The sequence below is a fragment of the Trichoderma citrinoviride genome, assembly GCF_003025115.1.
Source record: "Trichoderma citrinoviride strain TUCIM 6016 unplaced genomic scaffold BBK36scaffold_14, whole genome shotgun sequence".
Classification (NCBI taxonomy): Eukaryota; Fungi; Ascomycota; class Sordariomycetes; order Hypocreales; family Hypocreaceae; genus Trichoderma; species Trichoderma citrinoviride.
This window is the reverse complement of record NW_020194722.1, coordinates 327,450-349,199: the sequence shown is the minus strand read 5'-3', so window position 1 is coordinate 349,199 and position 21,750 is coordinate 327,450. Positions and strand designations below refer to the sequence as shown.

General features: G+C 50.1%; 5 protein-coding genes across 5 annotated transcripts; 4 read left to right on the top strand and 1 right to left on the bottom strand.

Annotated features, from left to right (window-relative positions):
* Window positions 1-652: 652 nt before the first annotated feature.
* Window positions 653-8,391, top strand: BBK36DRAFT_1127410 (hypothetical protein; the record flags this gene model as incomplete). The annotated part of the gene is made up of 4 exons (XM_024891497.1): window positions 653-5,580; window positions 5,894-6,017; window positions 6,264-6,744; window positions 6,851-8,391. 4 exons carry the CDS (start codon window positions 653-655, stop codon window positions 8,389-8,391), a joined length of 7,074 nt encoding a protein of 2,357 aa, XP_024746409.1.
* Window positions 8,392-11,133: 2,742 nt separating this feature from the next.
* On the top strand, window positions 11,134-13,940 carry BBK36DRAFT_1171890 (pfs domain-containing protein; the record flags this gene model as incomplete). Its single annotated transcript, XM_024895639.1, has 6 exons — window positions 11,134-11,192; window positions 11,457-11,754; window positions 11,814-12,131; window positions 12,180-12,354; window positions 12,483-13,733; window positions 13,810-13,940. The coding sequence occupies 6 exons, from the start codon at window positions 11,134-11,136 to the stop codon at window positions 13,938-13,940; spliced, it is 2,232 nt and encodes a 743-aa protein (XP_024746408.1).
* A 533-nt stretch (window positions 13,941-14,473) lies between these two features.
* BBK36DRAFT_1098153 (hypothetical protein) lies at window positions 14,474-15,448 on the top strand (the record flags this gene model as incomplete). The annotated part of the gene is made up of 2 exons (XM_024889115.1): window positions 14,474-14,812; window positions 14,999-15,448. Coding segments are annotated over 2 exons (789 nt in total), but the record flags the coding sequence as incomplete, so codon positions are not given.
* An 853-nt stretch (window positions 15,449-16,301) lies between these two features.
* Window positions 16,302-17,153, top strand: BBK36DRAFT_1127501 (hypothetical protein; the record flags this gene model as incomplete). Its single annotated transcript, XM_024891512.1, has 3 exons — window positions 16,302-16,511; window positions 16,573-16,857; window positions 16,911-17,153. 3 exons carry the CDS (start codon window positions 16,302-16,304, stop codon window positions 17,151-17,153), a joined length of 738 nt encoding a protein of 245 aa, XP_024746406.1.
* Window positions 17,154-17,663: 510 nt separating this feature from the next.
* On the bottom strand, window positions 17,664-21,516 carry BBK36DRAFT_146201 (hypothetical protein; the record flags this gene model as incomplete). The annotated part of the gene is made up of 4 exons (XM_024897535.1): window positions 17,664-20,365; window positions 20,419-20,644; window positions 20,690-20,821; window positions 20,899-21,516. The coding sequence occupies 4 exons, from the start codon at window positions 21,514-21,516 to the stop codon at window positions 17,664-17,666; spliced, it is 3,678 nt and encodes a 1,225-aa protein (XP_024746405.1).
* Window positions 21,517-21,750: the final 234 nt, after the last annotated feature.

Below are 21,750 nucleotides of genomic sequence, written 5' to 3'. Positions count from 1 at the left end.
AGGCAGAACCCTCAGTTGTATTTTGAGAGATTCTTGGCCGTCTGTGTATTGTCGCATTCTGTAGGCCCTCACAAGCAAAGAAGTAACAGGGCTATCTCACGATCGATCGATTGGTTTGCCCTCTGCGAATCGCGACCGATCGTTACATATCACCCTAGACCAGCCAACCAGCCTTGTATTCATGCTATTTCTAGACCACGTCACGCATAATTTGGGCATTGATGCATTAGTTACGGGGCGCGAAACTCCAATTGCATCAAGTTATGGGGATCCTCGTCCAAGGTGAGATGCTGAATGGCATGTCTGTGTCGTCTAGCGGCCAATCAAGTTGAGTCTACTTGCATAAGATGCTGAAGCCTAGCCAGGATTGAAGCTGAAGAGGAGGCGCCGGAAAGACGGGCAAAAACACTACTGCAGTGTCGTCGCATTTGCGGTTGCAGAGATGTCGCGACTCAGGTTGCCGCTGCTAGGCGCATGCATTGTTCATGCGATGATAGGCATATTATAGATCTATCGAGTTTCCATATCTTCATCCACCTGGTTATTTCGTTCCTCCTTCCAAGCTTTGCGATCTATTTACGATGGAATCTTGACACCAATTGATCCCGTTGTCGGCAGAAGAGGAGGGCTACCCTCCACCCGCTGCGCTACCATGGCGGAACAACTCGAAACGGAGGACGCCTCGAAGCGAGTCCTGGTCGCCAAGAAGATGCTGAAAACGATGGGATTTCACGAGGAAATGTTGAGAAGTATCGTCACATCATGGCTCGTTCCCCAGCTCAGAACAGAAATCACCCGTGAACCCGGCAAAAGCCTCACCAGGATCCAAGATGTCGGTTTCTTAGCAGCGTCGCGCTCCGATGGGCTGAGGCCCTACCGAATGTTCGACATCACTGACCGCATGTTGGTTGATGAAATCGATTCATCAGCGCCGTACTGCATGGTATCTCACCGGTGGAAGGACCCCGAAGTCAACCTCGATCTGCTTCGAAACGCCAGAAAAGATGTTTCCGAGTCGTACCCTGTTTGGTACAAATCCGAAAAGACTGACGTTGAGGTAATCCTCAAGTACTGCAAAGAAAAGGTAACGCAGCAGAGGAAAAACGTCAACGGTTGCGCAGTGAAGAACAGACTCGACGAGAAGCTAGCCGAGCAAGGCTGCTACGTCGCCTGCCTGTTAAAGATGCATCACCAGAGCAAAAAGGTCCATGAAGAGGTACAAGAGGCCCACGCCAGTCTAGAGAAGATTCTGCGCGGCCAAAAGGTGTCAGAGATGGAGAAGAAAGCATACCGAGAGCTCAGCAAAACGGCAAAACGCAGCGGGGCTGGGAACCCGACTTCAGCCTCTACCGTGGAAACCGAAAGCTATGTGCTCGTAAGAAGCAACGATGATAAAGACAACAGTCGCGTCAAGGCTGCTTACGAGAGAGTCTTCGATGCGGAGTGGGAGAGAGACAGAGAGCTGGAAGACCCGAAGTTCGATGCGCTCAGTCGGGATCTTCGAGAATCAGTGGAGGAAATGATTCGCTGTCTACGTCTATGGAGGTCGGCCATCAAGATAGAGCAAACGATATTGAAGGCTGAAGAGATCTTTAATCGCGGTCTGATGGCTGGCCAAAAGCAGCGAAAGTGCTATCTTTGGGTTGATACCTGCTGTATCGACAAGAGCAACCACAATGAACACTCTGAAACAATGTCGCTCATGGGAGACTGGTACGCGCAGTCTGCATATACCCTGGTTCATCTGGACCATGGCCCCGACAAGTCGCCTAAGGGATCTGACGCGGAGATCTATTGGAACGAATTCCTACAAACAGACGGCGATCATCAGAAGCTGGAGACGATTCCGGAGCGAGAGCTGGATCACGTTCAGAGCTATCAAGATATCGGCAAGGAATCGGAAGTTGAGTGGTCGACAAGAGGATGGACGTTGCAAGAGCTGGTCATGAGCAGAATGACTTACTTTGTCAACGCTGACTGGAAGTTCTTGCCTCGACCTGTGGAAAGTCTAGGGCGCCTATATCACCTCATACCATATGTCGACCTATACACCGAGGCGCTCGACGACAAGCGCAGTCCAAGTACCTGGCGGCCCGAAATCCTGATGACTGCGCTGCTGAACTCGGGGGCAGTGGCTCCAAGCGACGCTACGAAAGTCGTGTACCCGAGGATACAGAAGGAGTCGGATGAGGTGGAAGAAACGGTTGAAGATGACACGCAGTCGCTGAGCGGCAGACTCTTGGCGTCTATTGCTATGCCTTGGAATCTAGTCGACACAATGTTCCATGTCGTCAAGCCGGAACCAACCAAAAGCGAGGCTATGAAGGATCAAGATTTACGAGCTGACTTACTACGTGAAATGTCGGTTCTCTGGGACCCGACTTTGGCAAGTCGATTTCCTCAGACGACACCAAACGAGAAAGAGAAAGGAAAGCAGAAGCTTTTCAAGGTCCCCGAGCATCCTTTTCCCCAGAGTGGTGCCAATGCAGAGGATAGGGTACTGCGTGCGCTGTCTCTCATCAAGGCTCTGGAGTTGGTGGGCTTTTGCTTTCCTAAGGACCTATCCCGTGAGACTGCCAGATCTGAGATGGCTCAAGCTGTTTTCTTTGCGGCAGCTGGATTGATTGAATGCTACGATGAGACGCGGTTCCCGATTGTCGTTCAGAAAAAGAGAAGGGAAGAGGGCAACAACAAACCGACTGCTGACGAAGAGAAGGCCTTGTTGAAGCTGAAAAGGAAGGCGGAGAAGCGAGTGAAGCTTGAAATGAGGAAAAAGATGTTTCAAGAGCTGCTCAAGTCCTTTCCTGAGGTACAAGACCGCTATTCCGTCGATGGATTCGAAAGCACTGAAGAGAAAGAGGAAGCATTCTCCAACATCCTGGCACACATTTTGCATGTTCTCGTGGACGAAGTCAAGCCTTTGATACAGGAGGACCGGCAGTTCATCGCTGGGTTCGCAAACATCACTTCTCTTGACGCGTGGATTGAAGGGACGAAGAGATACGGATTTAGCGCTCAAGAGGTGATGGCTCTAGCATGTGAACGACGGACCACGAAGCCATTTGACCGCGCGTATTCTCTCATGGGTATCCTGGGCGTTCGGTTTCCGACATTCTCTGCAGAAGGCTATGAGAAAGCACTGTGTCGACTTCTAGATGAGACGATTACTACCCACAACGATGTGTCTGTCTTCAACTGGACAGGCCACGACAAAGGAAGCCCGATACGAGGTCGCTCGATGTATCCTCTGACACAGGAGGCATACAAAGCGGACAATGGCAGGCTCCATAATCGGAACCACTATTCGGAGGCTTTGAAAAAGAAGATGTCGAGGACTACAGACGCATATCATGCTATTGTCGCCCTGTTGCGCGACTTGATCGACTTTCTCAAGACGACTACTCCTCCAAAGCAAGAGGTTGAATGGATTCAGGCTATTGCTACCATTGTTCAGAATCTCAAACTACAGAGCTTGAGGACCCCTTCGATCGGTCACTCGGAGGATCAGGTTGGGAGCCAGGCTAGTAGCCACAGTAAAAAGGAGTCGCCAAATGAGATTGAGGTTATCAGCAAATTCATTGGATACATCATTAATCCTTCTAGCAGGCCAGCATACAATCCGAGCATCGAGTCGCTAGAGGGGACAATACGTGTCGCTCTCGAACCAGAACCTGAGCCAATACCTGTCCGTGCGGTTGATACACTAGACTGTATCGATGAGCAGGTCGAACCTGTCTCTCCAGTTACGGACCATGAGGATGCTCCGTCAGATGATGTATCTGCGGTGGCCCCAACTGAGACTCCCACACCCGACGAAGAAGTCAATGAACCAAGTCCTCCCTTGGGCAGAAAGAGCAGATTCGTCGAACAGCTCTCTGAGGCGGGCCCGGCTCCGGAGGAATCCTCCGTTGACTCGCAAAGCACGGCACAGACTGAGGTTCCAAATCCGAATGATGAAATCACCAGATATCTCCAGAATTGGGCCACTGCCTCTACTCGTGGTGCAAGTTTTGGTAGAAATATCCCAAAGAATCAACTACCGCCGCAAATCCAGGGAGTCCAGTACAGCATAGAGGAGCAGCAGGAAGAAAACACAAGCGACAATTCTTCCAACGCCGAATACTCGAATACAGTCTCACCGCATCCCATCATAGTCACCAACGCAGGAATCGAGGGCATATTCGATATTCAGCGCGTCATTATTACCATGGCGGATGTGGAAGGCCTTCGGCAGCAAGTCGAGCACACAACGAGTGGAGAGCAAGTAATATCCGGCTATTGCTCCATCAGTACTGGATTCGCACAGGTCGTTGTCCGATTTTCGTGCAAGAGTAGTCTTCTGAAGCAACAGCTGGAAGTCATTGACGGTATTGACTTGACTGCTCCTAAGGAGGAGACGAAAAAGTTAGAGAAGAAGAAGGAACACAAAATTACTACCAAGGGCCTCTGGGATAAGATGAAGAAGAAGGCGAAGAAGAAGAAGAAGGGCAAAGAGGACGATGACAACGAAGTTGAGAGCGAGATAACGGAGTCAGCGTCTCTAGATGACGCTGTAAACAATGCAGAAGCAGAGAGGGAAGAGTCCGAGAACCAACTGAACTACGAATTCGACAAAAACAGAACCATCAGTGGCATGATCAGGTTTATCCAGGAAGACGACTTGCGGCTTGTGGCAGGCGAGTGGGTGCTCGCGCGATGCTCAGGCGTATCCAACGCCAACTGGTTCCTCTGCCATCTCGAACTAGGCGCGACACACCCATTCTACGGTTACCGCATCCCTACGAGTGAGATCAATTTCGACAATTGCACGCCTGAGAATGGGTTGGTCATCGCGTGGAACATGTACATGGACCGAAAGAAAGAGGAGATGTGCAAGATATTGACGATGCTCCTCAAATCAAAGGAGCGTAAGCTCAAGAGAAGACGACTGATTGGTCGCATAATGCGTGATCTCAGGACGGTGGATGAAGAGGACGAGGATGAGCCCGAGGAGAGTCGGGAAAGCTTACTTGAGACGATTGATTCCCACGACGGCCCGATCGACCACGAACAAAATGAGTACGACTATGTGGACGAGTACGCGGAAGAACGAAATGAGATGCCGCAGACGATGCCGCCGAATTCGGAGTTTCTCTCCCAGAATTCCTCACTCAGCATCGTCCAGGACAGCATGTGGTCCGCTCCCTTCGATCCTCAGTCTCAGTTCACTGCGTCAAGCTACGAAACACCAGACATGTTACCAGTCCAAGAACTCCGCCCCGAGGACTCGGTATCAAATATCGGAGATCAGGACTCCAGACCAACGACGCGGCCGCCGACTGTTCGCAGTTCCAGCTCTACGGCCACAGCAACCACGGCAAAAGACAGGGGCGACTTCGACGACGGCGAGAAGTCGCATTTCTGGGATATTCTGCCGTTTATAGAGAAGGTTGCTGAGACCAAGGCGAAGCATTTCGACAAGCATTTGAGTGCGACTGTGTTGAAGGATACACCGCCCGTTCTGAGGCAGGCGATTGAGAATTTGAATGAGAGGAGGGACTTTTTGCCGGCAATGTTTCATTCGGCGAAGAAAGTTCATATGTTTTAGGGAGAATTGATGTCCATTATATGGCTAAATTGGAAGAGTTTGTTTCCTGGCAGGTGTATAGGTAGTGCACACGTCGTGTAAGAAAGCACCGCTTTGCGCAAAGGATGGACTCAATATTACCCCCTTGGCCTCTATTTCATGGATGGCAATGGAAGCTTGTCAGTTGCTTTGATCCCACTAGCAAAATCCCCATAGCACACAAATACCCGACAGTAAGCCTTGGGTCCACGGTGTCCTACTGGTGTGCCTTGAAGGCCGGGCTGCCATTGGGCCAGAGCCGGCCACCTGTCCCCCTCCCCTTTATAGGCTTAACAGAGTGCGCATCACTGCTCCATTTATTGATGCTTCTTCTGTTGCCAAACCAGCTCTGCTTTTGCTCTTTGCGGCTCTCGTTCAATCCAACCACAAGGAGCCTACAGAGCGACAATTCGTACCGGAGAGATCGATCACGCATCTGATCACATGCATGACCGGGGGGTTGCACCCTGACCCTGTTCAGCAGCAACGGTGAAGCATTGACGATTTGAAATGATACGGGAACCCCCGAATCTGGCCATGACTCTGGGATTCCTGTGAAGACTCACGACACGGTCTCACAGCGGCTACCTCAACTGACACATACCCCCAAACTCGGCCCACGACACATTGAACATACCTCGCAATACCCATGGACCAGCTGCCCCAAGATGGAGACTCGAAGGCGGTATTCAAAAAGATACTCTACCCATCCAAGGACAACCTCTGCGATGCCTGTCGCCGCATCTCGATTCCTGCACTGACCGCAGAACTCGCCTCTCCGCCGAGCTTCTGGAGAGATTTGGAGTTAGAGAATGTCATGCCAATAACGTCCAAATACGGCATGAGTCTTTTTGAGAATGCACTGGATCTCACCAAGAGGATTCACACATGCGCCATGTGCTGGCTCATTGCAAGCGCCTTTAGGATGCAGTATCAAACCATCCAGGGCATTGCCGAGAGGCCAATCTTTCTCAGTCCGTGGTGGACGTATGGGACCGCAACGCCAATGACTTCGAATCCTGTGGAGGACCAGTTTCCGTTGATGGGGATGCTGATTTGGATGCCTGTTGATGACCATCCACATGCTACTCCGCGAGATGGTTATGTCCCTTGTACGCTGCGGTTCTACACTGACGAAGGTACGGCTCATTTCAAGATACTTGGAGCAGTCGTCACTCTTACTGGCATCACGGCGTTCTAACATCGTCAGTCATGTAGAGAGCCCTCATACATTTCAACGCATAGTGGGCAGAGTGCCGGTGCTCTATACCGGAAGCCCACAAACGTTCGCTCGCTCGCGGCATCAACTCACCACATGTCGAGAGAATCACCCAAACTGCCTAGAAACAGTGGCAGGTTCTCCGTTTGACAAAGAAGAAGAGCCGATACTGCCAACACGCGTCATCGACCTCGGGCCTCCTAGTTCTGGCAGTGAGAAGGATCATGACCCTGTTCGTCTCATCAATACAGACGGCTCGCGCGGCCATTACGTCGTGTTCAGTTACCGTTCGGCGCTCGTCAAAGATTCCTTCCGCACAACCCGCGCGAGCCTTGAGGATCATTCGCAGGGTATTCCCTGGACCAAAGTTCCAAAGACACTGCAGCACGCAATGGACATGGCCAAAAAGCTAGGGTTTCGGTATTTCTGGATTGACTTACTCTGCGTTGTCCAAGACGATGCCGAAGAGGGGCTCCGTGAATCAACAAAGCTGGGCAGCGTGATTGAGGGCGCAAGCCTTGTCATTGCGGATTCACAAGGGTGGAGTTTTGAGGAGGGCCTCTTTAATGCTCTCAGCAATTGTACTTCCTCAAGTCTGACCCGGATCCCTTACCATGATGCAAACGGAGTCGCTGATGGCACAGTGTTGTATGTTGACTGCGTGGACTACAACAGCATGACCGATCCAGATGAGATATACGGCACCTTTGTCGGGAGGGCCTGGGTCACACAGGAGTTTTTCATGGCGCGGCGCATCGTCTTTTTCACCTTGTTCGATACGGTCTGGTCATGCCGGACAGTTCGTATAGGGCCCGACGGGGTCCAGAATATTCCAACGAGGAATCTAGACAATCGAAAATGGTTCGACATCATCCAGCACCATGGGATGTGTGAGCTGAAGCATCCCGAGGACCGGCTCCAGTCATTAGAAAGCCTCAGAACCGCAATACAGAAGCGAGATGGCGGGACACCGTACAGACACGGCATGTTTGAGAAGGAATTGCAGACACAGCTGATGTGGCGGGTTGTCAAAGGCCGAGCACGAAAAGCCGAGAACCCTGTGGCCGTACCATCGTGGTCGTGGGCCTCCAGCATGGCCAGGATTCGATTCTTCGAGTATACTGCAGAACCCGCGCCTTTATCGATCGTCATACAGTGGGAAACCTGCGGGAATATGTCGTTCAAAGGGGACACAGTACTGGTGCCGGCAGGGAAGCTGAGGAAGCTGAGAAAATCGTCCTGGTGGCAGAAGATGAAGGTTCTCCCAGAGCCGATGACGGAACCTGATAACATGAACTGGGAGAATACAGTTCGGTTTGACGAGATTGAGCCTCCTGGCAAGTTTGCAGGTACTCTATTTGCTCTTTTGCTGTGTACCAAGGAGATGAAATGGCCGGATGACAAATTATCGGTGAACGAGTACTTTATCATCTTGAGGAGGATATCGAAATGGAACCAGACGTACGAGAGAGTCGGAGCGGGAATGTCGTGCAGTCGTGGGCGGCTTATGGATAATCTGTTGACGTGGTCGTTCGATTGCAAAGTGAGGAGCTTTCAGATTGTCTGATCAACACAATCGCTTAATGCGTCTTCAGCGCTTTGATATACCCAATTGTTGCCCAGAAATCTTCTTCTCTCCGTCTGAAAAAGTGGTGATGCTGCGAGCTTCGTCAGAGTCGACTTAACGCTGCCGGCTTAAAAGCGTCCCTTGTGAGCTTTACCGCGAGCAAAGATGATGCACAAATTCATCTTGCCTTTCTACCGATCCAGTATATCCAAACCACGAACTGCAACCAATGTGAGTGGTTGGACCGAATAAGAAAGCATTCGTGCGTCTGACCCCCCCGGAACCCGACTGCATCGCCGCCGGCTTCTGGGGAGTATGGGCTCCTCGTGATCATGAACGATTCGTTTTATCGGCTGTCATTCCTGTAAGTAAATTCAGGCATTCTGTCGCCATGTCATCACGAGCATCTTCTTGTGGTAGTGACCTCTTGCAAGAGCCGCGAAGAATTTCTTTATCTAGACGTCAGAATCGACACATGTGATCATACTGGAGGCGACACCCTATCACAATGGCTTCTGCCGTGACAGTTCCAATCCAATTGGAAGTATGTTCCATATGACAAAAGGCAGATGAAAGACACGCATCAGGCAGCATTGCTCGTCGAGTTGGGTAGCAGAGCTGAATGTATCACACGTGACTGGTTGTATGACGATCGTGATCAACGCACGACATCCTGTCTCTCGCTTCTTCTACGTCATGCCTTTAGGACAAAAGACATATACCTCGCTCATCTCGTTCGACGCTGGGGATGCACGACTTAGCCATTTCATTGACAGCCCAAATCCAGGCCTTAGAGAGGGTAGTGCGATTGTATCGATGAAACATGGCACTTCTCCCAGGCCCCGGGTATGTAGAGCCACCTACCCTGAAATCCGGGGACAGTCGACTGAGAAGTCATTTCAAAGAGCTAGTATAAACATTGAAGATGACGAAGAAACAACACTGCTACCTGGTCAAAGTCTGAACTCATGGAGACGCCCTTGGCAGCATGACAACCCGTTCATCCGGCTTCCCTCGCATTTCATCCGCTATCTATGGCATAACCCACAAGTATTCTGGTATCTGGGTACGGTAGCGCTGTGTGCAGGATTGTTGGAGCAGATTGTCGAGGGTCGTTTCCCGAGCTTGATGCTCGTGTTATGCTCCATGAACATAATATGTCTAGCTACCTACTCAAGATTTCAGGCGGAAGAAGGTGATGGAGCAATATAGTGTACAATCCTCTTATTGAAAGAGGTGACCCACATATTCTCTCTTCTTCTTCTCTCTGACCCTCCCTACTTCTATCCACCTTCACCGGAGGGCATATTTAGGATGTCTTCAACCTCGCCAAGCTCAACACCCTACACCCATATCTTCAGTTTTCCGTCCTCTAGTCAATTATCTCATAAACACAGACTGCGCTGTTCGAGATTTGTCATGCAGTATGTGGTACTACGGCCTGTGTTCTCCGTTAGTCCATGTCCATTGATGAACTGTGCAGGCTTGGGCCTTATATGCAATCGACAGGATATCCGGACCAACGCGCTCACCAACGGGGATCGCGGTCACGAGACCGGCAGTGGTTCTGGACACTTCAGCTATATTCCGTGAAGCGCTAAGCTCCACGGGTAGAAGGTGGCTGAATACTCTCTCCATACAGGGCGCTTAAACAATGGAGACGTTCATCCAGAGCCTTGTAACCCAGCATAAGATGAACTGCGGGAAACGGACGACATCAATTGTGCAACCTTCCGTCTTCGAAACGAATCTTGACAATGGTCGATGCTTCTTATTGTAAATTACAATAGCTCATGTTCGAGATACAAATCGACCGCCCAGAATCGCGATGTTGTCGCACAATTGAGGATTTCCAGATGATAGACGTAGAGTATCGCAAGCCTATACTGAGAAATACATGGTCTTCAGGGTATGTAGCCAGCCGCAGACGAGTATCGACCGGGGCTTTGCAATGGCTTGTGGAGCACGAATTCATGTACTGAAGTTTTGATATTGAGTAATGGAGGTGTGAGGCAGCCTCTGTGAGGGAACTTGAGCACCCCTGTCGGAGAACCCTGGTCGGTACTCATGCACTGTTGACTACTTTGGCCGACTACCGCGTACAGCCTATAACAAGACCCGGGAGCCTTCTTTGCTACATGCTACATCCCGGCACCCAATGCGGCTCTTTTGAGTTCAACACGGTGAGCAGTATCGACGTTGACGGATTTCGAGACATGACTGAAGGCCCAGTGTCGCCCTTCTTCATGTTTCTGTCTTTTTGCTAGGCCTCTTAGCCGTCTTCAAAGATCTCTGAGTCCTGAAAACATCTCCACATTGTCGCGTACTCTCCTTCAGGTGCCACCAACATACGGCAGGGGTTGATCAGAAATACGCCAATGAGAAACTGACCACAAAAGGGCGGCAATGGTGGATTTGAAGGCGGCAACCAGCGGTTCACCAGATGCTCCTATTCGCTAGAGTTGGAACATGTTTTTGTTACCTTGACACAGAGAGGCCGTATATGCGGCTGCCTCATGCCCAACAAGACGTATCCCCCTGAAAATCCCGTAATATATCCCCGCATTGAGGGCAGTGCCTAATCTGCCCAGCAGGATTCGTAGCTATCAGCCTCATATTAAATATACTGTAACTTCTGGCCTTGTCTGGCTTTAAATAGAGAATCCCTCTCGAATTGGTTTCCTCTGGCCCTATATTCCGTATGAACCCTCTGACTGACTTCGGGAACCCTTCGTCTGCAGTATGAGCCCACTGCAACTTGGATCTATACTCGTCCAAGCTGTGATTACGTGCTTCCTACGGTTATGGCTTTGGTTATCTGCTAGGGGAAGGACCTCATTGATCCTGAAACAAAGGTCCCTCCACTCGCCAGCCAAATCTTCTCATGCGGTTTGTAAACTTTGCCGATACATAGAGTGATAGTATAATAACACACGCATAGAGACGTGCCAGGCAGCCTCTTGAGATTCTGTATGCCGGACTAAGCAGTGGTGCCAGTGACACAGCCGAGTTTGAGTAGGAGGCACATCCTATCGAAGAAGATATTAGTCTAACACTTCCACCAGATGCACCATCATTGCTGTCCACGGCCTTGGATCGAACGTTGACTGGTCATGGACATGGAAGGATAATGGGAAATGCGTCAATTGGCTTCAGGACCCTGACATGTTACCTGCCAAAGTGCCAAAGTCAAGGATAATTGCATACAACTATGAGTCAAAATGGGACGCCGATGCTCCAAAGACGCGCTTACAGCTCTGCGGAGAGGAACTCGTTCACAGCATACACTCACTGCAAAAGCATGATCCCAATCATCCGATTGTCCTCGTCGGCCACAGCTTGGGTGGAAATGTCATTGTGAATGTAGGCACAGCATAAGACATCTCCCCGCACACAGTGTTTAAGCTAAGACAGGTTGTTAGGGCCTCCTCTATGCTAACTCTGAGGACACGTTCAAATACCTCCTCAAGGCAACTGTTGGTCTGGTATTTCTGGGAACACCTTTCAGAGGGACAGAATGGCAGCCGTTTCTCGAATCCCTGGTGAAACTCAAGTCTTTTTCTGGCTCACATAATGGTATTACCAGGGAGCTTGGCTTCGACGAACCCATATTGCTGGACAAACTCCATGGTTTCTGCCGACTGCTCAATAAGCTCTCGATACCTGCTTCTTGCTTCAGTGAGCTCTACGAAACAGACTACGGGCGGCGGTACGGAGTCAGGGGAGCCATCAAGGGAATGGTGAGTAGCGACATATCAAGACTCAGAGAAGATACTGAACATCACAAGGTCGTGACGGAAGCGTCTGCCTGTATCCCCGGCGTCGAAAGACATGCACTTCAAACCGATCATCTGAAGATCAATAAGTATTGCAGTCCGACAGACCGGTCGTTTTTGACAGTGTCTACGACAATCTCCGAAATGTACGCCAACGCGAAGGACATTATCCGTCGCCGGCAGGCTCGTGAGTGCCACCTGTCTGACGATTTGACTTCGTGCTAACTTGTCCTTGTAGCCAGGGAGATTATCACCGACCGTTCACGTAAGTTGCCATCAAAAAAGTGCACGTCCTCTGCGCTGACAACTGTCCAGATGCATTGGAGCAGAAGCCAGAAGCCGAAGCCTGTCTACGCGACCTCTTCCTGACCGACCCGCGAGATGACAGGATTGCACTGAAAAGGAAGAAAGGAGATCGTGCACAGGGTACCTGCGAATGGATCATTGGCACAGAAGAGATTACTGCCTGGTTGGGCTCGACACAGAAAGCGCGCTCAGAGGCCCAGACGAACAACATTCTGTGGCTCCACGGTCATCCAGGCACAGGAAAGTCCACGATGGCTATATTCCTCACTGAAGAGCTGCCCAAAGCCTTCTCAGAGACTGATGGGAAGACTCTGGCGTACTTCTTCTGCGACTCCAACTTTGACAAGCAAAGAACCGCCATCTCAATCGTCCGCGGGCTTCTCCTTCAACTCATCCAGCAGCACCCACAGCTTCTCGACTACCTTATGCCAAGATATCGCGAGCGTGGAGCAAAGCTTTTCGAGTCTTTCGATGCTCTTTGGGAGATTTTCATGATTGTGGCGGCGGATCAAAGCACGGGCCAAAAGTACTGCATCATCGACGCCCTTGATGAATGCGATCAGACATCACAAGAGGTACTATTGCGACAGCTTCAAGAGACCTTTGACGGCAGCCGAGACATGAATATCCACATCCTAATTACGAGTCGACCCTACTCTGAAATCGAAGAATATCTTGGACAATTCCCGAACACAGACTTGGGAACTTTTCCCAACGCAAAACAGGATATCGACGTATGCATCGAGGAAAAGCTGGCAAATCTGACTCGGAGAAAACACTACACCCAGAAAGTTAAAGATCAAATCAGCGAACTTCTTAGAAACAAAGCGGAAGGCACATTTCTTTGGGTTGGATTAGCATGTAAAGAGCTAGAAAACGTCCCGTCCAAGGATGCTCTGAAGCTCCTTCAAGATATGCCTCAGGGCCTTCATTCTCTTTACCAGAGGCTTTTGAATGCGGCGCTCGCACAAAGCTCCGAACCGAACATCCTAAAACGCATCCTGAGCTTTATTGTTGTGGCTCTTCGACCCTTGACCGTGGAGGAGCTTTCAACAAGCTGCGAATTACACCAAGACGAAACGGATTTGGAGACCAGGCTTCAGTTTACACGCGAGCACGTCGCCTCGTGTCGTCTGATGATCAAGATCCAGGATGACCAAATACTCTTACTGCACCAGTCTGTGAAGGATTTCCTCACCAGAACTGGCTCTGGCTGTTTTATCAACACACTCGATGCAAATGCCGACATGGCTTGTCGTTGTGTGGACTTCCTTGTTGAAGATTTCCATGAGATCAGAGATCCTGATGATGATCTCACTGCTTATGCGATACGCAGTTGGTTTATACATGCACGAAACGCACAAGCGAAATTCCAAGTGCGAGAGTCAAATGTCGAATTTTTCGAGGTCGAGTCTCGGTGTCGAGACCGGTGGCTATGGAGGATCCAGTCAACAACTCCCGACGTGATCCCACAAGAGATGTCTCTTCTGCACGTCGCCGGATTCTGGGGAATACCTGGCCTCGTCGATTATATTGCCATTCACCATCAGACCAAATTTGATCAGATGGTGTCTTCACTCAGCAGTGGAGCAACACCGATCAACCTGGCCATCTACTCTGGCTATACAGACGTCGTTACCAAGTTCTTTGAGCTAGGAGCAACACTTACAAGCGGTTCGGCTCAGTGGGCCATGGAATCCCGTCATGCTCGCATAGAAATGCTGCAGTTACTCTTTGATCTCAAGGGAAGCCAACTTGTCATTTCAGAAGGTGCAGTTTGTTCTGCGGCTGCACACAAGGAGCACGGCGATAAATTCATCAAGCTACTTCTAAGCCAACGAGCGGATGAGATTCGCGTCACAGAAAGGATTCTAGACTATGCGGTTTCTAATTCGGCGAAGAATAACGACGTCTTAACAATGCTCATTGGCCGGCTCGATGCATCAGTCAACATCGGAGAGCGAACCATTGCCGGCATTGCCCAAAAGTGTACTGGACAAGTCATGGCATTGCTACTTGACCGGCAGGGAGATCATATCCGCATCACACAATCAACTGCAAAGGCTGCGGTTGGAAACGTATTACATGGGGAAGAAATGGTGGCACTGCTGCTCAAGAGGCGAGGTGCTGACATTACCATCACTGAAGAGATCGTAACCACTGCAGCACGATGCCAAAATGGTCATAAAGTACTGGCACTACTTCTCAAAGAGCGAGGACACGAGATCATCATCACCCACGACATTGTGAAAGCAGCAGTGGGAAACAGTCATGGCGAACAAAGTCTGGCTTTGCTCCTCAAAGAGCGAGGGGATGAGGTTATCATCACGGATGACATTGTGAAAGCTGCAGCAAGACACAACGACGAAAGAGCGCTCGCACTGCTCTTGTACCAGTGGGGAAGCGACAACGTTATCACGGAGGAGATCATGAAGATTGCTGCTGGAGACAATATTTCTCATGGATATGAAGTTGTTCACTTTCTTCTGAAAGAGAGGGGTGACGAAATCAAAATTACTGCGGAGATTGTGAAGGCGGCTATCAAGTCATGTGGCAGGAAGGAAAATGTGCTCGAACTGCTTCTGGATCAGCGAGGCGACGAGATTGTGATCACGGAAGAGATACTGAACTTTGCGGTGACACATACAAATGGCTCGAGAGAGAAAGCCGTGGCAATACTCCTAGAGCGGCGAGGACACGAAATCACCATTACCGAGGAGCTACTCAAAGCCGCAGTGGGAGTGCTTGGTGGCCATAAAGTGCTGGCGGTGCTTCTTGAGCGGCGAAGCGAGATCGCGATAACGGAGGAGCTTATGATAGCCGCAGTCTCAAACGGCATTTATGGTATGGAGAACATCTCGGTGCTCCTCGAGAAGCGTGGCAATGAGATGATCATAACCGAAGAGGTTATGGAGGCTGCAGCAAAAGGGTTCCGCGGGGGAAGAGTAATTGCCTTGATCCTTGACTGGCTGGGTGAGGAGAAGGCGAAAAGCTTTGAACAATATCGGCCGCATAATTCTTAGGTAGGCAGATAGTTAAGATTTAGCAACAGGTATAGAGAGGGAGATTGGCAAGTGGTTTGCATAGAAATATAGAGCTGGACGAGATGGTCTTGTATACTGTAACATTTAGCAGCGCCTAAAGGCAACTAGCGCCCTTAGATTAAAAGCTTAAAAACTTAAGATAAAGCCCTAGAATATAAGTAAATATATATAGCTAGCTATAATAGCATTTTTCCTTTTTTATCCCTTTTCTTAATATAAGGCTATTTAAATAACCCTATTTTTAGCCCTAAACGTTATATATACTTTATAAGGTTCTACTTTATAATTTATTAGGATTATTAAGTCAGGGATTATTAGAATGTTAATAAACTCTTATCCTGTTAATAAACAGCTAGAGGCCACTCTAGGATTACCTACTTAGTACATGAATATAACACTACATTCAAGTGTAATCTACTATGAAGGTTTAGCAACTAACTTGAGAAAGGGTAAATTACTATAGATATCTATCTGGACATACACCAGATAAAAGAAGCTATGAGGTTACTTCATACAATAGGTAGGAAGGCTGTAAGACTCCAAAGATCGAAATACAAATCGGCAAGCTACTGAACAAGGTTTGTAGACGGCTCAATTTAGCAATGGGATTAGCATATTGTTAGTAGTGCAGTAGACTCTGTTCCCCTCTGTAGTAAGATCACGTGAAGCTATCTAGGCCGGAGGTAAAATTGAACACCCCGCCATCTTCGTCCATGTCTAAGCCGAGGGAGCTGACAGCACAGAAACCTTTCTGGCGATATCGAACCCGATCCTCCGGACCAATATGACGGCTAGAAAGGAATTCAGAGAACTGGCCACTCGCGAGTACTGGGACAAGTACTACTCCGCGGCCAAGGAGTCCAATAAAAAGGGACACGAGTGGTTCCGCACCTACGAGCAGCTAAGGCCTTTCTTCGCTCGCAATCTCTTCAACCGGGAGGGATTGCAAGTACAGGACAACCCCATGATCCTGCATCCCGGGTCCGGAGAGAGTGTTTGTGCTTTCTGCTCCCCAAAATAGGTGCCATTGGAGTGCTAATTGGTTCTCTCCGCAGGACATTCCCCTATGGCTGGCGAAAGAGGGCTACAAGCGACAGCTATGCTTCGATTTCTCGAAGGAGGTCGTTGAGACAATGACCGATGTAATAAACGCGATGGTGAAGGCGAACGAGATAGAGGGGATAGAATACCAAAAAATGGACGCCTTCAATATGGAGGGGATCCCCGACAAGTCCATCGACGTTGCGTTCGACAAAGGCATGATGGATTCTCTAATTGACGGCGACCCGTGGAACCCTCCCCCCGAAGTCAGGAGAGATACAAGAAACTACCAGAAAGAGGTAGGAATCCCTCGATTGGAACGTAGCAGACTGTGTTCTAACAGATATCGAAGCTTCACCGAGTGCTGAAGGATGATGGAGTCTTTCTCTACATCACTTTCAGACAACCCCATTTCGTAGAGCCATTGTTGATCCCAAGGGACCAGGAAGTCTTGTGGGACCTTCAAAAGGAGGCTCTGATAGACAATGCTGCATCCTTGGGCTACTTCGCATGGATAGTCAGGAAGAAAGGCGCCCCTATTCGGCCGCTGGTAGAAGTTTTCTCTGAAGAAAAGCCAGAAGGCCAAGATCCCTAGCTCTCAAGTCGCCGCAACAATAAGGCTTCTCTAACGGCTTAATGGGCATCTCTGGAACCTCCGCCAGCTGATTGCTAAAACTACAGCTCAGACTGTGCAATCTCCTGCGATAGTAGTAGATTGATAAGACGTCGGCCGGGAAGAAAGCGCCATTGAACCCCGACCCTCCGGTCAAACAGCAATATTTACAACGCAACTCATATCACATCCTCCATCCTGACAGTTAGCATAGCGCTGACCGAGGAAAGCATCGTGCGGCCCTCTGCTAGCCTGTTCGATATGGCTACAATTGGCATCTATCTGATGCCGAATTGACGAATTGACGAGAACGGAGCTGCATCTGGTTGCTTTCCTCATCCAATACACCAGATCCCCTGCCGGGCATTGCCTGACATTACAGAGCTATATAAATCGACATGACACTTATGCTCATCCGAGACCTAGGAGACACCACAATGTATATCTTTTGTTACAACAAGCGTTACAACATTAAAAGCGTATTGTCCATACCTACATTGTCTGGTCGCTGCGTTGCAAACCATTGGCGATCATTCTTGAAGTTTGAAATATGTGCTCTGTTGACACGGCAAGAGGAAGCAGAGAACAGAGCTGCTTCAGCATCATTTCCTGCGCACTCAGCGTTTCCTGGGTCTTCACATCCTTCGTCAAGAACGGCTTCCCTCTCTCGTCAACACCAACCGCGCATGACATATCAGCCGAGCCATCGACGATAAGCGTCCTACACATCGCAACCTCCCCTTTTCGAATGGCTGTACACAGGGGCGAGTAGCCAGGATCATCACTCAAGCCGGTAGCATCGACTTTACCCGTCGACAGCATAGCCTTGACAGTCCCGACAGCCTCGACATCGCCGGTAATCCGGTGAAAGATGAAGTTGCCGAGTGGGGCATCGTTCAGGTTATTCCGTAGGTTGACCCCCTCAGGCCAGCATTGGATAAGGATCATGAGAATCTCCCTAATGCCCCTTCTTGCAGCTTGATGGAACACGGTGTGTCCGTGTTGATTGACGTGTCGTAAGTGAGGCTCGATCCCCGACTGTTGACACAGAAAGCGAACGATTTCCACATGTCCTTCGTACGCAGCTTCCCCAATCGACTGGTGCGTTGAGAGGCCACCTCGCCAGTCACTCATCTTGGAACGGTCCCCCACTATGATTGCTCTTCTCAACTCCGGATCACGCTCAGATACCTCAAAGAGCTTCTTGACCAGCACGAGGCATCCATTACGGGCTGCTTGGCAAAGGATTTCATTGCCGTCCTCAAGAAGGTCCTCACGCAGAGCCGTGATCAGGTAGCCGAAGATATCTTCCCATTCCTTTGCTGCATTGCCCTTTATCCTATCTTCATTTGTCCAGCCGAGGACAACTTCATAGAAGAATGCCGTGCAGCAAAGAATGGATCCAAGACTCTTATCCTTCAAAAGCTGCTCGATTGCAGAAATGCTATCCCGCTTGATCAATTGCTCAACGGCAACCCAGACAGAATCAGGCAGGAAATCGGGACTCTGGAGATCGCATTTGAGCAAATCGGCCATGTACGCTGCCGGACCGAAAATCGCGGCCACGACGAGAGGGTCGAGGTGAGTCGTGACTTCGGGGAAGTTGAACTCGGTTCTGAGCGTATTTCTCGGGCGCTTCCACTGCTCGACCCAGTTCTCTAGGCGTTGGGAGCCCTTGCTGCATAAGATGATGAAGTCGGTTGCACTTGGCCAGAGGTCTTGTGACGCTTCAGGGAAGTGAGTCGTCCAGCTGTCGGCAGCATAAGTGAAAAAGCGCCCAAGCCCAAGCTCAAACGGATCAAACTCCTGGGGTAATTCCTCCGGGGCCTCGTCGTCGTCGAAGATGCCTCCGATGGCGAACAACTCGGCATCGTCAGACCCATCCGTGATGGCCGAGTAGAGGTCAACCTCTCCGCACTCATTGAAGAGGAGGTACTGAATGCAACGTTGGAGGAGCTGGCCGTTGAGTTCTCCCTTGCGTTGCCCGGCCTGGTTCTTCCAACCTGGTTTGCCAACCAAGCTCCAGCTTGATGGCGGAGCCTGCAATATGAGCTCCTTGAGAGACTGGTGGACGAGACGCAGCTGGGCGTGCTTTTCATCTTGGACGGTTATGGTGCTAATCAATGGGCGGATGAGGTCGAGAAGGTTCACAGAATGGGCAGTCTCTTCCAGCTCGGCCATCGTCGCAGGACCGTCATCATCCATTTCGATGAATACCGCGTAAGCCAGCTCGTCGGATGATAGAGGACGCCGGGCCACTGCGAGCGTCTCTAGAGCCCGCCGGAAGTATTCTTCGTTTTCTGGCAGCCCTGAACAAACCTTCTCGAACAACGTCCAATACAGCTCAGCAAGGCCCTTTGACGATGGGAGTCTCTTCAATGCAGTCTCCAGACCTTTTTCATTCTGTATGCGGAGTTTCCCGATGTATTCGAGAGAGATTCGCAGCCAGATGGCAGAGCCGTCAGCTCTCTCAGCAAGTTCGTCCACCACTTTCTCGCGGGTCTGTTCCGGAATGTTGAGCTGACTCGCGAGGTAATTCGCAATGATACGATCTCTGTCTTGAGAGAACCCTACCACTAGCTCTATTCTGCTGGCTCCCGCTGGTAAGGCCTTCTCAACGTCGTCATCATATCTTGACGAGAGGAAAACCTTTAGCCGAGCCTCGCGCTCCAAAAGCTCGCGGAACAGAGAAAGTATCTGCCCCTGTGAATAGCCTTCACACTCGTCCAAGCCATCCAGCACAATAAAGATGCATTGCTTCGATGAAGAAAGAGCATCCAGTAGGAACTCGCGCAGCATTTCGTCAGATTGTGTCGGATTGACCTGACTTCGCGACTCCGCCTTCTTATACCAGCTGTAGAACCGCGCCTTCAGATCAGGCCTCCTTTTCAAGAGCTGCCATATGAGGCTGCGGTAAATGTTCCCAAGCTTTGTAGTTTCATGGTCGTCTTTGCAGTAGTAAGAGCAGACGAGCTGCCCCTGGGACAACGTGTCTACCACATAAGCCGTGGTTATCGTTTTGCCGCAACCCATGTCTCCGAATAAGGCCAAGAGGCTCGAGTCGCGAGAGTTCAGCCTCCAGTAGGAGAATTGATCGTTGCGTGTGATCCAGCTGCATGCTTCGTCGGCACGGCGCTTCAGTTCATTGTGGTAGGCGATTTCGTTTTCTCTATGGATGTCGAGGGTATCACGAACTGTTCGAGTCCATTAGTGGTACGTTCCCGGTATCAATAGCTACCTTACTCACTCAGGGCCTCCACTTGTTCATCCTTGATCTCCTGAACGCTCGCAAAAGTCTCAGCCTCGAGTAGCTTCGACAAAAGGTCCGCGTGGGTAGTGAAAGACGAGATGATTCCAGACAGGTCGGATTTTAGCCAATCCAGAGCTAGACGTATGACGAAGGCCGACTTCTTGAACATGATGATGGTCTTCAAGTAGAATTGCAAGAGGTCTTGGTACACATTCACCAATGCCTAGAAGAGTCAGTGGTGGCCTTTTCGAGTCCCAGTGTGACTGACATTGTGTATATCTGGTAGCTGGCTATTCCCATTGACAATCTCGCTGCATCGCTCAATTGCTGGGATGCGTTCGAGAAACGATCCAATCTGGTTTGATACATTGTCGGCAGCGCCACAGATGGCAATGACGATCTATCACAGATGATGAGCTATTCGAGATTTCCTTGACCGCAGATATCTTCCATATCTCATGTGACAACCTGACGTACCGAATTGACGCCCTTGATAAGGCCAAGTGCCGTCCCTGCGGCCGGATTCATACTGGCAAAGGGGCTGATAAAGTCGATAGTGATGCGAAGGCGATCCAGATACGGGCTTACAACCTTCAGCCCTTTTCGCAGAAGCGATTGGTCTTGGTGTGTTTGGTCGGCATCTCTGAGCTGGTCGAACAGCTTTCTGATGCCATCTTCTGTTAATTGCTCCTTTTGCTCTTCAGTTAATGAAGACCATGCTTTGCGATAGGCAGATTCTGATACATCAGACGACTCTATATATGCTTCGTCCTGGGACTCTGTTGTAGTTTCTGAAGATCCGCTTTGCCCCGGCTGGTTGTTATTTGAAGCGTGTATGGGTTCTAAAGGTTCGTTTGCTTCGCCATGGCTGTTTATGGGTTCTGCTATGGGCTTTGGTGGTATTGAAGGTTTGCTTTCTTCCTTATTGCTGCTGTGTATGCGCGCTTGGCTGACGGGCACCGGGGGCGCGGGAGACTTTGGTCGCGAAAACACGTCGAATAGTTTCCTTCTGGTGGATGCCTGAGCTGGCACCGGCTTGAGCGTTTGTGCCCCGTTCTCCGCCTGGCGATGGGAGCGTTGCGAAAAGAAAGGCATGTTTCTGAGTTAAGAGTCGCTGAGCGTGAATGAGGCGAGAAGAGTGTGTAAGAAGAGTGAAATAATTGGTTTTGTATTGTCAAGAATCAGTGCAGAGTGCTCAAGAAGTCTACTGGACCGGATATAGCTTGTAAGGATGAACGTTGTTTCGCTGCAGGCCAGCCTGTGAGCAATCATTTTGTGGCAGAATGCGGAGGATCATCAGGTCAAGCAGGGGTTGGTTTCACAAGATAC